Here is a 15,422-nt window from a genome sequence, read left to right as displayed (position 1 = left end):
TGGTGAAATTAAGATCCTACATCTATCTGTATGGTCAATCTGAAATATGGGTGTTTTTCTCTGTCCCCAGCATTGCACTGAAAATGGAGCTGTCACCCCTATTGATCATGGACTCCCAGATTTCTACACCAAGAGAGTGCTCCCTGATAGGTAGATCTCCCCCTCTCACTTTCTCTCTCTTTCTCCTACACACCTCTCTCTTTCTCTCTTTTTCTCTTTCTCTCTTTTTCTCTCTCTCTTTCTCTCTCTTTCTCTCTCTCTTTCTCTCTTTTCCTTTCTTGCTCTCTTTCTTTCTCTCTCTTTTTCTCTCTCCTAATGGCCAAAAGGCAATTGGAGTGAATAGCAGCACACCATACGCATGATCTAAATGACATGAATCCCCCAAAGAAACTACAACCTAAGTCATTTAGCATAGGCTCTACTTTCCATCAGTCCATTGACTACTTTCAGGAGAAGGACTTTACAGTAGGTGAGCTCTGCCTTTAGTAATAGTTTGAGAGTATCCTCTCCGCCTGTCACAGGCTGGCAGAGTAATGCTGGTCCATGCTAAAGTACACCCACACAGCAGATCATCTTGTTAAGTTTATGCTTTTAGTATTATTACATTTACTGTTAAATATATTTCTAAAGTAATGCACTCTGGATAAAGCATTGTGTGCCAGGAGTGGTATCCTAGCAACATCCCTTGCTGCTGGGAAGTGTTAAGTTTCAGTGAGGCAGCAGCCCAGAGAAACATGCACTCTTTTTCGGCTGTCCCCATAGGATCAACCTTTTTTTGGTTCCAGGCAGAACCCTTTTGGGTTTCATGTTGAACCATATATAGAAAGGGCTCTGCATGGAATCCAAAAAGGTTTCTACCTGGAACCAAAAAGGCTTCTTCAAATGTTTATCCTATGGGGACAGCTGAAGAACCCTTTTAGATTCTAGACGGCACCTTTTTTCTAAGAGTGTTTGGGGAGGTCTGATGATAGAGAGAATAATAAAAAGTGCAGGTGCTGACTAGGGACAAACTGAACAGAAATATGTGTCTTAAAAAATATAGACATACTGTATTTTTACAGCATAGCTATGGTCTGTTTGTCTCTCATAACATCTGCTTTTTGTCTTTACCCGTTCTCTTTTTCCTGTTTCGCTCCCCTCATCTCTCTTTACCCTCGCCATCTCTCTTTACCCTCGCCATCTCTCTTTACCTACATCAGTCAGTTGTCCTCTCTTCATAAAGCCCACTCTCTCAGACGAAAGAAGAGACGCAATATGCTGGCCATCTTTGGTTTCCGTAGGAACCGCAACTCAACGCTCTCCAACCAGGGGCCAGATTCTGGCGGAGACGGATGTGGGGAAGAGTGTTGCACTGTCGCCATGGCACCCACAGGGTTTGTGAATCCTCATTATCATGCATACACACTCTGCCATGTAGTATGATATATGCAGCTGCAATCTGCACAGTATGAAATACAGTTGAAGTCTAAAGTTTATTTACACTTAGGTTGGAGTCATTAAAACTCATTTTTCAACCACTCCACAAATTTCTTGTTAACAAACTATAGTTTTGGCAAGTCGGTTAGGACATCTACTTTGTGCATGACACAAGTAATTTTACACAAGTAATTTAACCAACAATTGTTTACAGAAAGATTATTTCACTTATAATTCACTGTATCGCAATTCCAGTGGGTCAGAAGTTTACATACACAAAGTTGACTGTGCCTTTAAACAGCTTGGAAAATTCCAGAAAAGGATGTCATGGCTTTAGAAGCTCCTGATAGGCTAATTGACATAATTTGAGTCAATTGGAGGTGTACCTGTGGATGTATTTCAAGGCCTACCTTCAAACCCAGTGCCTCCTTGCTTGACATCATGGGAAAATCAAAAGAAATCAGCCAAGACCTCAGAAAACATTTTTTAGAGCTCCAAAAGTTTGGTTCATCCTTGGGAGAAATTTCCAAACGCCTGAAGGTACCACGTTCATCTGTACAAACAATAATAATCAAGTATAAACACCATGGGGACCACACAGCCATCATACCGCTCAGGAAGGAGGAGTGTTCTGTCTCCTAGAGATGAATGTAGTTTGGTGCAAAAAGTGCAAATCAATCCCAGAACAACAGCAAAGGACCTTGTGAAGATGCTGGAGGAAACGGGTACAAAAGTATCTATATCCACAGTAAAACAAGTCCTATATCGACATAACCTGAAAGGCCGCTCAGCAAGGAAGAAGCCACTGCTCCAAAACCGCCGTAAAAAAGCCAGACTACGGTTTGCAACTGCACATGGGGACAAAGATCGTACCTTTGGAGAAATGTCCTCTGGTCTGATGAAACAAAAATGGAACGGTTTGGCCATAATGACCCTCGTTATGTTTGGAGGAAAAAAAGGGGAGGCTTGCAAGCCGAAGAACACATCCCAACCGTGAAGCACGGGATGGCAGCATCATGTTGTGGGGGTGCTTTGCTGCAGGAGGGACTGGTGCACGTCACAAAATAGATGACATCATGAGGGAGGAAAATTATGTGGATCTATTGAAGCAACATCTCAAGATATCAGTCGGGAAGTTAAAGCTTTGAGCAAATGGGTCTTCCAAATGGACAATGACCCCAAGCATACTTCAAAAGTTGTGGCAAAATGGCTTAAGGACAACAAAGTCAAGGTATTGCAGTGGCCATCACAAAGCCCTGATCTCAATCCCATAGAAAATATGTGGGCAGAACTGAAAAAGTATGTGCGAGCAAGGAGGCCTAAAAACCTGAATCAGTTACACCAGCTCTGTCAGGAGGAATGGGCCAAAATTCACCCAACTTATTCTGAGAAGCTTGTAGAAGGCTACCAGAAACGTTTCACCCAAGTTAAACCATTTAAAGGCAATGCTACCAAATACGAATTGAGTGTATGTAAACTTCTGACCCACTGGAAATGTGATGAAAGAAATTAAAAGCTGAAATAATAATCATTCTTTCTACTATTATTCTGACATTTCACATTCTTAAAATAAAATGGTAATCCTAACTGACCTAAGACAGGGAATTATTACTATGATTAAATGTCAGGAATTGTGAAAAACTGAGTTTAAATGTAGTTGGTTAAGGTGTATGTAAACTTCCAACTTCAACTGTATATTTCAGTGTTGCATCATCTTCAGTCACTTTATTACATGTCACCCACCACTTTATGAATGTATCGCTCTTTCACTCTCTCTTTCTCTCTCTGTCCATCTGTTAGAATGATGGGCATTAAGTGCATGCTCTGTGGGCCCTGTGTGCTACTAGTCTAAATCAGTGCTGGGATGCAGCTCTGTGTTGACATGAGGAATGGGCATGCTGCCGGAGAGCACACCCTTACAGAAAAAACACATGATTTTACATGTTGAAAATCACATGATTTCACCCCCGTAAGGACAGCAGATGACACCAGTGTGTGTACACAGATGAAGATGACCGCTGTTGCCCCCCTCAGATTATGAGATGCAACAGAATGGTGATGGCGATGAAATATATATATATATTATGTATGTATGTATGTATGTATATATATGTATGTATGTATGTATGTATATAGATATATATATTAATATACATATTAATATATATATATATATAAATATGTATATATATGTATATATATTAATATATATATATATATATATACTGCATTGCCATCACAAGACAATTGTGATGTCTGGTTTGCTTAATATAAAGAATTTGAAATGATTTATACTTTTACTTTTGATACTTAAGTATATTTAAAACCAAATACTTTTTTACTTTTACTCAAGTGGGATTTTACTGGGTGACTTTTACTTTACTTTCATTTTCTATTAAGGTATCTTTGCTTTTACTCAAGTATGAAAATTAGGTACTTTTTCCACCACTGCCAATATTATAACATTATTATAACATAGCCTGCTGGGTTGGAAAGAAAAAAGTGGCCCATTTGTTGTCCACACTAAATCAAATACAATCCAGGGGCCACAGAGCAAATTCTTGGTTGACTCTGTCATTGTTTATCTGACTGACCTCTCTCTCTCTCTCTCTCTCTCAGGACAGCCACTGAGAATGTCTACACGCTGCTGCAGCCCCCTCTTTCTGCTGCCAGGGCAGGCTCTCCTGGTGAGGGGGGTGATGTGGAGGACCAGAGATTGGAGGAGCCAGTGGGCCTGAGCCTGCAGCCAGTGCAGAGCATACCACCACAGCCTGGCATGCCAGGTAGCAGACACCCCTTCTACTCACTCAGCCAGGTACAGTATATGCTGTATCACTTGTGGTACAAAACACTCCCCCTATTTTCTCTGCTCCTGCACGGCAAGCGGTACCGGTGCATCAGGTCTGACACCAACAGGCTCTTGAACAGCTTCTATGACTGATAAATAGATAACAAAATAGCTACACTGACTATCTGAGTTAACCTTGTATCTTTATTGACTTTTTATTTACATTTTTGCACTGCCTCTATGCACACTCACAGGGCCCTACACACCCATATACACTGTCAATCCAACACACACTCACAGGGCCCTACACACCCATATACACTGTCTATCCAACACACACTCACAGGGCCCTACACACCCATATACACTGTCTATCCAACACACACTCACAGGGCCCTACACACCCATATACACTGTCAATCCAACACACACTCACAGGGCCCTACACACCCATATACACTGTCAATCCAACACACACTCACAGGGCCCTACACACCCATATACACTGTCAATCCAACACACACTCACAGGGCCCTACACACCCATATACACTGTCAATCCAACACACACTCACAGGGCCCTACACACCCATATACACTGTCAATCCAACACACACTCACAGGGCCCTACACACCCATATACACTGTCAATCCAACACATACTCACTCCATTGTTTGCTCTATCACATAATATGCACATACATTTATACTGACTCTACACACACTCACATATAAGCTGCTGCTACTCTGTTTATATTATATCCTGTTGCCTGATCACCTTACCCCCCATACATATCTACTTCCATCACTCCAGTATCCCTGCACATGTATGCTTGCTTACTTACATACTTATTTTATTGTGTATTTCCTATTCTTATTTTTCGTGTTTTTTTCTCATTGTTACAGTCTTATTGATTATTGCATTGTTGGGTTTTGAGTTTGCAAGAAAGGCATTTCACTGTACTTGTTCATGTGACATTAAAACTTGAACTCGTACTGGTTGATGAATTCATGATTATAATATCTCTTCCCATCTTTCCTCTGTGTTTTTTTTTACAGCAATCAGAGCTAGAAACAGAGCACGAGCAACCTGCAGATATAGACAGACAGGTGGACAGAGAGTGGACAGAGGACAGGTGGGTGGACAGACAGTGGACAGAGGGGAATCACACAGTCAGAGAGAGGACATTATTAAGACCGGCTGACAGACAGGCTGAACAGCACTGGCCAGAGGACAAACCGTCAGACAAAACATGGACAGAGGGAAGAACGGCAGATAGATATTGGACGGAGAGCAGGCATGCAGATAGACACATGGAAAGACAGTGGACAGTTGACAGACAGTTTGATCAAGATAGACAGTGGACAGTGAGCAGACAACAGACAGACAGAACGTGGGCAGAGGGTCGACCAAAAGACCTACAGATAGACAGACAGTGGATAGACAGCAGGCAGTCAGGCAGACAGACTGACAGACAAGACCAGGGACGACATCTGGCTCAGAGACCTCTGCCCCCTTACCCATCAGACAGGACTCCATCACCTAAAAGTGAAACTGACTCTCAGAAAAACATGGACAGGCAGAAGTACTCTGACACACAGACGGACAGACACCTGCGCTCAGACACTGCTGTAGGACAGGTGGAAGGGTGGCGGGATGGAGGAGGGGTTCCCCCTGGACGGGTTTCTACGAGTGCATCTAAACCAGACCCTCCTTCCCAGAGCAGCAAACCCAATCTGTCCAAACTGAGACAGAGACATCTACAGGAGAGCTCTGGTACTGCACCCTTCTCTTACACACGTGTTGATTTAATTAATGCATCTGTTTCATTATTTATAATATTGTAGAGTGTGATATTATTTCTCCATCTTTATCTTCTGGTGCAGAGGAGGAAGCAGGCAGAGAGAGGGATGGTGGAAGAATGGAAAGGAAAGAGAGAGAGAGAGACAAAAGAGATGCAGAGGGACAGCCTCCTCCCATTCCTGAAAAGGTGTCTGTTTTTTCATATTCTTCTGGCTGTCTTGTTTATGTGAATACATTAGTATACTGGTGGATATGTGTGTGGTTATGTTTAGATATTAATTTATAATTTTATTGATTTTGTGCCCCATTTATTTTCAGCCAAAGACATCATCCTATGTGTCTTCTCCAAACGAGTATGCCAATGAAAGGCCGATCCCGCCTCCTGCACCATCTGCATTCAGAAGGCCATTGCTGGGATTGGCTTACAGGGCTGTCAGCCAAGGTATTAACAAATTATGCCAATATAATTTTGTCATTATAGTCAAAGAGTATGACAGTGTACAATTGACTGGTCTATGGTGTGCAGGTGAGGAAGCAGGGAGGCCTCAAGCCCCCGTGAAACCCCAGAGGAACAGAAAGGCTATGTCTTGTGACACAGGTACACCTGTCTATCTATCTGTCAGCCTCTCTGTCTATTGTCCAAGTGTGTGTATGTGTGTGTGTGTGTGTGTGTGTGTGTGTGTGTGTGAATTAATGTGTCTCATGATCACACCCTGTATGACTGTTACCTTGTATTTCCTGTTTTCATTTACCCCAGGCACTGACAGGGATAGCCCTAATAATCTTGAGAAGCCCTCAAATCGCAAACCCCCTGTGAAAAAGCCTAGACTACCCCAGAACAGAAACAAATCCTTGGACTATCCTGGTATCTGTCTTTCTCTCTGTATGTGTGTGTGTGAGTAAATGTGAGTATGTGTTTCCTCTCATACATTATGCATAAAAACAGCTACATTTCTTGGGATACAGCTAAGTTTCTGTGTGCGTGTGTGTGTGCATGCGTTTTTGTTTCAGACTAAAACTAAGCCACGCTTTCAATCACCTTCGGTCGGAATAGAATTCAAACATGACTTCGTTGTTGTTAATTATCTTAACAAATCGTGTTTTATGAGATTAATCAGGCATGTCTCTCGTTCGGTTCTATTCCAGACAGTGTCAACTTAGCGTCTGGTAACAGCAAGCTGTTGTGATGGCGATGGAATTCAGCTGCTTCAGACTGACCAGCCAGAGGGTTGTCGTGACAACTGGGCAGCATTTTGTCCAATGTGAAGAGGGAGATAGGAAGGAAAATCTAGACTCTAGAGAGAGAGGGGACCCAGATAGAGGGGGAGGGGAAGATAAATGGCTGAGAGTGCTAAATGATAAGGACATCGCCAACCATCACTTACCTACTGCATTATTATTGGAACACACATGGCCTATTACTAGTCTGTCTCTGTCTGTACCTTGCCTTCACTGTCTGTTTTCCTGACATCTCAATGAAAACCTGCTGAACTGTTTTGCAGCTATTCAAAATGGTAGTTTCTACTTTTGAACATCAAATTCACTGTTGTCTGCACTTAAAGAATTGCCAAAACACTGTAATGCTATATTGCCAAGGGGCCAAACATTGGAACGTTTTTATTATCATCATTCAGAGTTGCACTTTATTTTGTATTATTCATATATATGTGGCTAAGCTGGACTAAAGAAAGGAATTTTACTTTGTTCAAATGTTATGCATTTTGACTGCTGTGAACATTGATTGCCATGTTTGAAACTTAAAAATGAGTTGTTGCTTATTATTAAATGAAACTTGTTTATTTCTATCTAGTTCTGCTGTCATGGACTGAAAGGTAATATATTTTAGAGAACAATTCAATTGAAAGATTATGTATGAGTATACTGTATGAATGAATAAAAATGCTGTACTGGAAGACACATTGAAAATGTTATATTTTTTATGGTTTGGTTCGTAATAGGATAATGAACAGGTAAATGATTTCTGCCTTCCAAGCTGCATTCATTATGCCTTAACCACAGTAATACCACACTGGGTTATATTATCTCAACCAGCAGAGTGGCATCTACAGTAGGTCTCCTGTAATTCTCTCTGACAGCAGGTGGCGACCAACCCCAACGAATGAGAGGAGGACCACTCAGTGCCAGAAAGACTCATAGGCTGAGTTCACACAGGAAGCCCAATTCTGATCTTTTTTTCACTAGTTGGTCTTTTGACCAATCGGAACAGCTCTGAAAAAGATCGGATGTGAAACGATCTGATGTGATTGGTCAAAAAGCCAATAAGTGGAAAAAAATTCTGAATTGAGCTGCCTGTGTAAACGCAGCCTATTGAATACCAAACACATGAGCTGCTGTGAAGTCTTGCTGGTTGCCATTAGCAACCATGTCATGGCCTTATTTCTAAAGATGGTGGAACGAGTCAAATATTGGCTTTGGCGGGCTGGTGTGCTAAGTACGCTGTGATGCCAGGAGACACACTAACGAGCTATGCATATGGAAATTAATAAGCTGCTTCTATAAAATGTAACTAAAACTTGAAAAGATGCTTCTCATAAATCTCCCACCCTGCCTAACTTCTTATATTGAGGTTGGAATGAATGGGTGGGCGGGGAGCCGACTGGGAAAAGACACTGGATCTTATATTGATCTCTTGTATATCATTGGCTTTCATGCACTTGGCAGTTAATCATTGTGATTAGAGACATGAACACTTTAATATCCTGTCTTGGACATATTGACTTAATTTGACTGTCTGGGCTCACTGTTCAACCATCTCTCAATACGAAGGGAAGTATTGTATTAGGCTACATTTACCTTCATTTTTATTACTAACAACTTATACCCCCAAAAAATTGTAGTTCCAAATTAAATACAGCCAGGGTAAGGCAGGTTATCAGGACAGGTTTGGTACCAACAATAACTTGATCATGTTGAGTCAGGATGACGAAGTATCTATTCGAGAGTATCTGTTGTGTGTTTGTACTTCCCTCTTCCAGTTGTTGGGAAGACACATCATCCATAACAGGAGAAGCCTGTATCAATCCTACCCAGAATTATTATTTGACCTTTACCAAGCAACATAATCACATATCATACAGAGTACTGGGAAAGGGAGAGGGCATGTGTAGGTAGAGCAAAGGGAGAAGCATGGAAATGAAAGGGATGAAAGCAGAGCAATGTGCACACTGTGCAGCATCTAAACATCTTTAATCCATTTTAGCCCCTGTACTGTATAGCTTGAGGAGGGATCTGTGTGAAAAAACAGGATAGACAAAGGGACAGACCCACAGACACATTAGGGTAATGGATACTGTACTGTATACTACACCAAGTTCGTGAGAAACCCAGACAACACAAAGAATGTTGTAGAAGTTAGATAGACACCAATACAGAGATATGTATTCAGAAACACTGACATATGCAGGGGAATAATATACGGTACATACAGTACATTTTATCTGTACCTCTACTGTACACACACAACCATAGACAAAAAAGAGACTAGGTAGGGCTAGAATGTTCTAAATGGTTCAGGCTCTCCCATAGTTCTAGGAGTATACCATCAAATCGTATATTGTGGTGGGCAGGGCAGGTCCTTGTCGTTCTGCCGCCATAGGCGAAACCAAAAAATGCACCCCCTGCAAAACTAGAACAGTCCCAGTTAGCAAAATGACGTTGGAAAATACATATTTTCCAGAAGTTTAAATCAAGTTCATTTTCGGCTCTGAATTAAAGTTGAAAACACTCAATTTCTGGATTTTCAAAATACATATTTTACAGACGTTGAAAATATGTCGTTTCCCAGATGTTGAAATCAGGCACATTTTTGGTTCTGAATGAAAGTTGAAAGAAAGTCATTTAAAGATTTGTAACCTTTATAATTGGTTCAATTTCGTCTGGACTGGACAAAAAAAACTATGTCTGTGCATGTGGAAATCAAGGCCAGTCTGGAACTGCACCAAAAAAAGACATCCAAAAGGCTTCGGCTTTGGTCAGTGCTTACTGAGGTGTTGCCTAAAATTACATTTTATGAATGCTCATCTATGTGGTAAGTGTTCCATTTGTAAAACACCGAAAAACGATGTCCAAAAGACGTCGGCTCGTGCTTGCTGGGGTGTAGCCTACCATGTAGACCCGCAATGGAAATGTATGAATGCCAATCCCTGTTGTAGGCTCACGGGTTGTAAAACAGGCCATTACACTGACTTTATTAGTCCTGATTCCAGTGACTAATCAATTTGGCAATTTACGCTCTGAATATCAGTTACCCAACTTTATCAGGAGTTATCGCGAGCCTATTTGCAATGTGTTTACACAGCGGGAAATGCAGAAGTATTTGGTTTTATTTGGGGGGGAGGGCAGAATTATGTGATGTTTTATGTGTTGTTGTTGGAGGTGCGTCTTGGTCAGTTTAGCTCAGAAAACGCCCGCTCACAATCCTGTCTAATGAGCAAATGAGCACCGTGGTGGTGGGTGTTGTTTTCTGAAATTCCAGGCACTCAGTATGACACAGTCTTTCTGAGTTGGTTTCATAAGTAACTTCTGTTTTTGTGCTCCACTTTGGAGTTTGTTTGACAGCCCAGAATTAAATTATCTGACTCTGAAGATGAACTCAGTGCTGTTGAGACACTTCATTTATTTTTTATCTGTGCCAATTCACTTGTATGGATATTTTTTTAAGGTTAAAATAAGCTAAATGATCTGGCAAAGACGTTAGACAATTTATGTGGTAAAAAAAGTAGAAAAAACTCATTTTAAATGAATTATCACTCAATATAAGATATTTAGTTATGCTTAGATTTCACTTTTTGCAGTGTTGGCACTTGGCTTGTTATTAAAGAGCTTTGGGTTTGAACAAAAAGGCAACCTAGTTCAGGTTCAAGTTCCTCATTAATAATTTCTGACAGTGTAGTGTCTGTCACCGCTAAGTGTTAGTCAATAATAATAAGAAACATGTCAATGAAAAGGTTTAAATTGGTTCCCTGGCTAACAGTTTACGAAAGCTCAGGGATTATATGACGAGATGCAGTTTAATGTAATTATAACCATGTCTGCTAAAGGTCAGGAGTGAGCTGTTCACCCCGTTGTCATGGGAACTGTCACCCTAATGACAGGCATGACTGCCTTTAGGGCTACATCAGAGCCCAAACAGCAGCCTCTTTTAGATCTGCCCACGGCTTACTGTAACTTCCACTGTGTTGTTACTCCAAGAGGGCCTCAGGGATTCCTTGTGTTTGGTGGTACTGTAGCTGGGTATTACATCCAAACAATAGCAGGGAAGACTTGGGTTTGAAAAACCCTCCCCAATTCTATCATGTATTAATTCTGTTTAAACTGCCAGTAAAAAGCCATTAAAATTGCAATGAGCACAATTGTTAGATGCTCCACCTGAAACTGAAACAAATGTATCACCTCCTCATGCCCAGTTGTGTACCATCACCCGGCTTCTAGCAAATTACACTTTGTACCAATGTGTTTTTTCATAATAGGGCTCTATACACCCATAGTAAAGGGAAATGGCAGCCTGTGACTGATGTGTGTGATTAATTGTGATCAATAATTTACAGTAGACATTATAGTGTGTGTCTGAGTGCCGCCCGTGCCCCCGCTGTGTCGGAGTCTGACAGGTCACACATGTGTTGACTCACTCCACACAGAGCTGATGCCTTCTCAGCTGAAAAGACTACCGGTAACCACAATCATTATCAGGCTTTAAATACTGCTTTTACAATTCTCTGCAATTACTATTGAGTTCCTGTCCCTCTGTGTATATACAGTATTACCTTCAACCCCACATGTAGTGCCAAGCATTTAAAATGACCTTTTCTATCTTTTAAAACTTTTTCTCAATCGATTTGTCAAAACTGTGCGTTGAGTGTTGTAGAGTATTATGTGATTGTCTTAAAGGTATTTTAAAGATTGAAATATAGCTATACAGAATTAACAAAACTATCTCCCTAGCATTGCATTACAAGACAATAATGTGTGTATTAAATTTGATTTTGAGTGTTGAAAGGCTCTACAGAGTAGCATGAATATAGACCAGTGGAAGAGTGATGGGAGGGAAATATGAATGATGAAGGGAAGGGTGGAGAGATGGAGGAGGAATAGTGAGGGGAGAGAATTAACAGATTTAGTGTCATCTCTCAGTCTGGGACAGGATCCAATTTATCGACCACCTTAATCCCTTCATCCTTTTCTTCCTCCTCATCTCTGTCTGTCTGTCTGTCTGTCTGTCTGTCTGTCTGTCTGTCTGTCTGTCTGTCTGTCTGTCTGTCTGTCTGTCTGTCTGTCTGTCTGTCTGTCTGTCTGTCTGTCCTGTCCTGTCCTGTCCTGTCCTGTCCTGTCCTGTCCTGTCCTGTCCTGTCCTGTCCTGTCCTGTCCTGTCCTGTCCTGTCCTGTCCTGTCCTGTCCTGTCCTGTCCTGTCCTGTCCTGTCCTGTCCTGTCCTGTCCTGTCCTGTCCTGTCCTGTCCTGTCCTGTCCTGTCCTGTCCTGTCCTGTCCTGTCCTGTCCTGTCCTGTCCTGTCCTGTCCTGTCCTGTCCTGTCCTGTCCTGTCCTGTCCTGTCCTGTCCTGTCCTGTCCTGTCCTGTCCTGTCCTGTCTGTCTCTTCTTTGTGTGTCTGTTTTTTTAGTCATTCATCTATTCAGGTGGAACTAATGGTGATTTAGTGGTACAGCTGTTATATGCAAGTATCCAAATTAAAATGAAGAGTCGTTGCCCTGGCAAAAAGTGGCCACGGTGAGTTGCAGCACATAATAGCACAGTCTGTGAGGAATATCCGACATGGAACAGGTACGGATATTTGGGAAATAATTGTAGGGAAGTTTTAGAATGAGTGAAGTTAAGAGCCTACACATCTAATAGAAACACGTATTAAAACGTACCGTGATCGTGATTAACATTGGAATGTGGTAAATAACTTAGTACCATTGATCTGTGTGGGGTGTAGACACTTCTGGGGGGGACTATTGACAGCTTTTGTCTACATTACAGATGGTTTATTAAAGTGCGGGTATCTGCTAATCTGACACCAGTTACAGAAACAGAATCAGCTCTCTAATCCCTTGACTAGCCTGATAATCCCACTCACAACAATACTCAACAAGTGGACACATACACAGACACACACAAAGACAAACAATATACATACTATACAAACCAATGCCAGACAGCTCAGTTATAGTACTAGAACTTGTACTAGTTTTTTTTTCATTGGTAACTGATAGAGGAAAATATAGTTTAGATGATCAATTATGTATTCATTAATGATTAGAACCATTTATGCTAATACTATTATGTTATGATTTGAAAAGTATGGGTTCTTAATTGTACTGTTACTGAAAATGTAAGCAGAAATGAATTGTGTCTGTGTCTACTGGGAAGGTTAGGGAGGGATGCTGTGGCTTTTCAGACAGATAAGAAATGCCTGGGAAAATGTTCCATTCCTAAAACAATGGGTTCTTGTGAAAATCGGAGAGAGGGGGTGTAACTGATGACGTCATTTTATGTCTTCTTTCTTTAAAATGTAATGTTCTTTGTATTTTGGGTCAGTACTCATCAAGAATAAATGCTGAACTTGTTTTTAAGACTGGTCTCGTGCTAATTCATGCAAATGATAAACTTACAACTTATCATGAATTAGAAATGAGTGTGAATTTAATTGGATTTGGCAATTAAACATAAAGGAATTTAGAATTCCTCTATCAGTAACTCTCAAGCCCATGAAGTGGGGTGAAATAGATTAATCAAATGTGGAATCTACCAGTAATATTGCACTATAGTAGTTTTATAAATTCATGCCAAACAATTACTGTTTTTGAGAGATGATATCAAAACATGCACCATGTATGTGAGGAAAGGGGAGGGAGGGGTGGGGGAGTGAAGGAGGGAGACTTAAATGGGCTAGATACAGTAGGGTTTAACAGTTGAAGTGGTGGATTAGATCCCTTTTACAATAATAAGGAGATTGACAGACACAGACACACAGGGGATGGAGGGAGGGAGGGGGGGAGGAAGGAGGGTGGAGGGAGTGGTGGAGAGAGGGAGGGTGGGTGGGTGGAGGGAGGGAGATAAATGATAAACAACTGTTGCAACAGTGAATAATGGAGATCGATTTGGGGAAATAAATAAATATAAGAGGAGAACAAATTGCAAAAACTAAAGGGTGAAACCATGAATTATTTGTAGTAGAACATCATCTGACTCTTTACCTGACGGTTACTTGTGTTTCTTGTGTGTTTTTACAGTAATGTTTTTATTTAATATTGTTGTATTTAATATTGTTATAGGCACAGGATATATAGTAGGAGAGGGATGGACAAAATCAGTCATTTTCATGTCTAAAGCAGAAGAATAGGGGCACGGCAGGCTTTACTGGGTGCATGGGAGTTGAGATAGAGAGTGAAGGAGACAGATCCTGCGAGGGAGGGGGGCCCCTTATGAGGTGAGACGTGTAAGCCTGCTGCTTGTAACAGAGTTAGCCAGGATAAGGATATGTATCTGTGGGATCAGAGGGAGTTAGAGGGAACCTCCAGACCACAGCGTCACACCATCTGTCTCAGTCAGTGCCCTGCTCTGTTAGAAAACAGGGCATGTTGCACTTTTAATCCCTCATGTTCAATGTTCCCTCTAATATTTTGCAGCACTGAGCAAACTGAGTGGAAATTTGAAATTTGTGAGAATACCCTTACAGTTTCAGACAGAAGCCAATAGGCTATTGTGGCTATTTGAGCATAATGCAGGCCTACCAACAAAACCAATGGAGCAAATCCCATAACATTTTCACATTGAAATACACTACATGATCAAAAGTATGTTGACACCTGCGAACATCTCATTCCAAATTCATGGGCATTAACATGGAGTTGGTCCCCCCTTTGCTGCTATAACAGCCTCCACTCTTCTGGGAAGGCTTTCCACTAGATGTTGGAACATTGCTGTGGGGACTTGCTTCCATTCAGCCAAAAAAGCATTAGTGAGGTTGGGCACTGATGTTGGGCGATTAGGCCTGGTTTGCAGTCGGCGTTCCAATTCATCCCAAAGGTGTTCAGTGAGGTTGAGGTCAGGGTTCATTGCACATGGTGATCTTAGGCTTGTGTGCAGCTGCTCGGCCATGGAAACCCATTTCATGAAGCTCCCGACGAACAGTTCTTGTGCTGATGTTTCTTCCAGAGGCAGTGTGGAACTCGGTAGTGAGTGTTGCAACAGGGAACAGACGATTTTTACGTGCTATGTGCTTCAGCACTCGGCGGTCTCGTTTACACTTCACAGTAACAGCACTTACAGTTGACCGGCAACTCTAGCAGGGCAAAAAGTTCACAAACTGACTTGTTGGAAAGGTGGCATCCTATGACGGTGCCACGTTGAAAGTCACTGAGCTCTTCAGTAAGGCCATTCTACTGTCAGTGTTTGTC

General features: G+C 41.6%; 1 protein-coding gene across 1 annotated transcript in view; it reads left to right on the top strand.

Moving 5' to 3' along the window:
- LOC115108546 (capping protein, Arp2/3 and myosin-I linker protein 3-like) overlaps positions 1-7,924 on the top strand; it is a 37,267-nt gene extending 29,343 nt beyond the window's left edge. Inside the window, 9 exon segments of the mRNA XM_029633022.2 lie at positions 71-150; positions 1,200-1,373; positions 4,036-4,231; positions 5,263-5,980; positions 6,091-6,194; positions 6,326-6,449; positions 6,534-6,605; positions 6,765-6,872; positions 7,154-7,924. Coding sequence (XP_029488882.2) covers positions 71-150; positions 1,200-1,373; positions 4,036-4,231; positions 5,263-5,980; positions 6,091-6,194; positions 6,326-6,449; positions 6,534-6,605; positions 6,765-6,872; positions 7,154-7,194 — 1,617 coding nt within the window. The 3' untranslated portion in view covers positions 7,195-7,924.
- Positions 7,925-15,422: the final 7,498 nt, after the last annotated feature.

Source organism: Oncorhynchus nerka, linkage group LG24 (genome assembly GCF_034236695.1).
Source record: "Oncorhynchus nerka isolate Pitt River linkage group LG24, Oner_Uvic_2.0, whole genome shotgun sequence".
NCBI classification, from domain to species: Eukaryota; Metazoa; Chordata; class Actinopteri; order Salmoniformes; family Salmonidae; genus Oncorhynchus; species Oncorhynchus nerka.
Note: the sequence above shows the minus strand (reverse complement) of the source record. Positions and strands in the feature narration are given on the sequence as shown.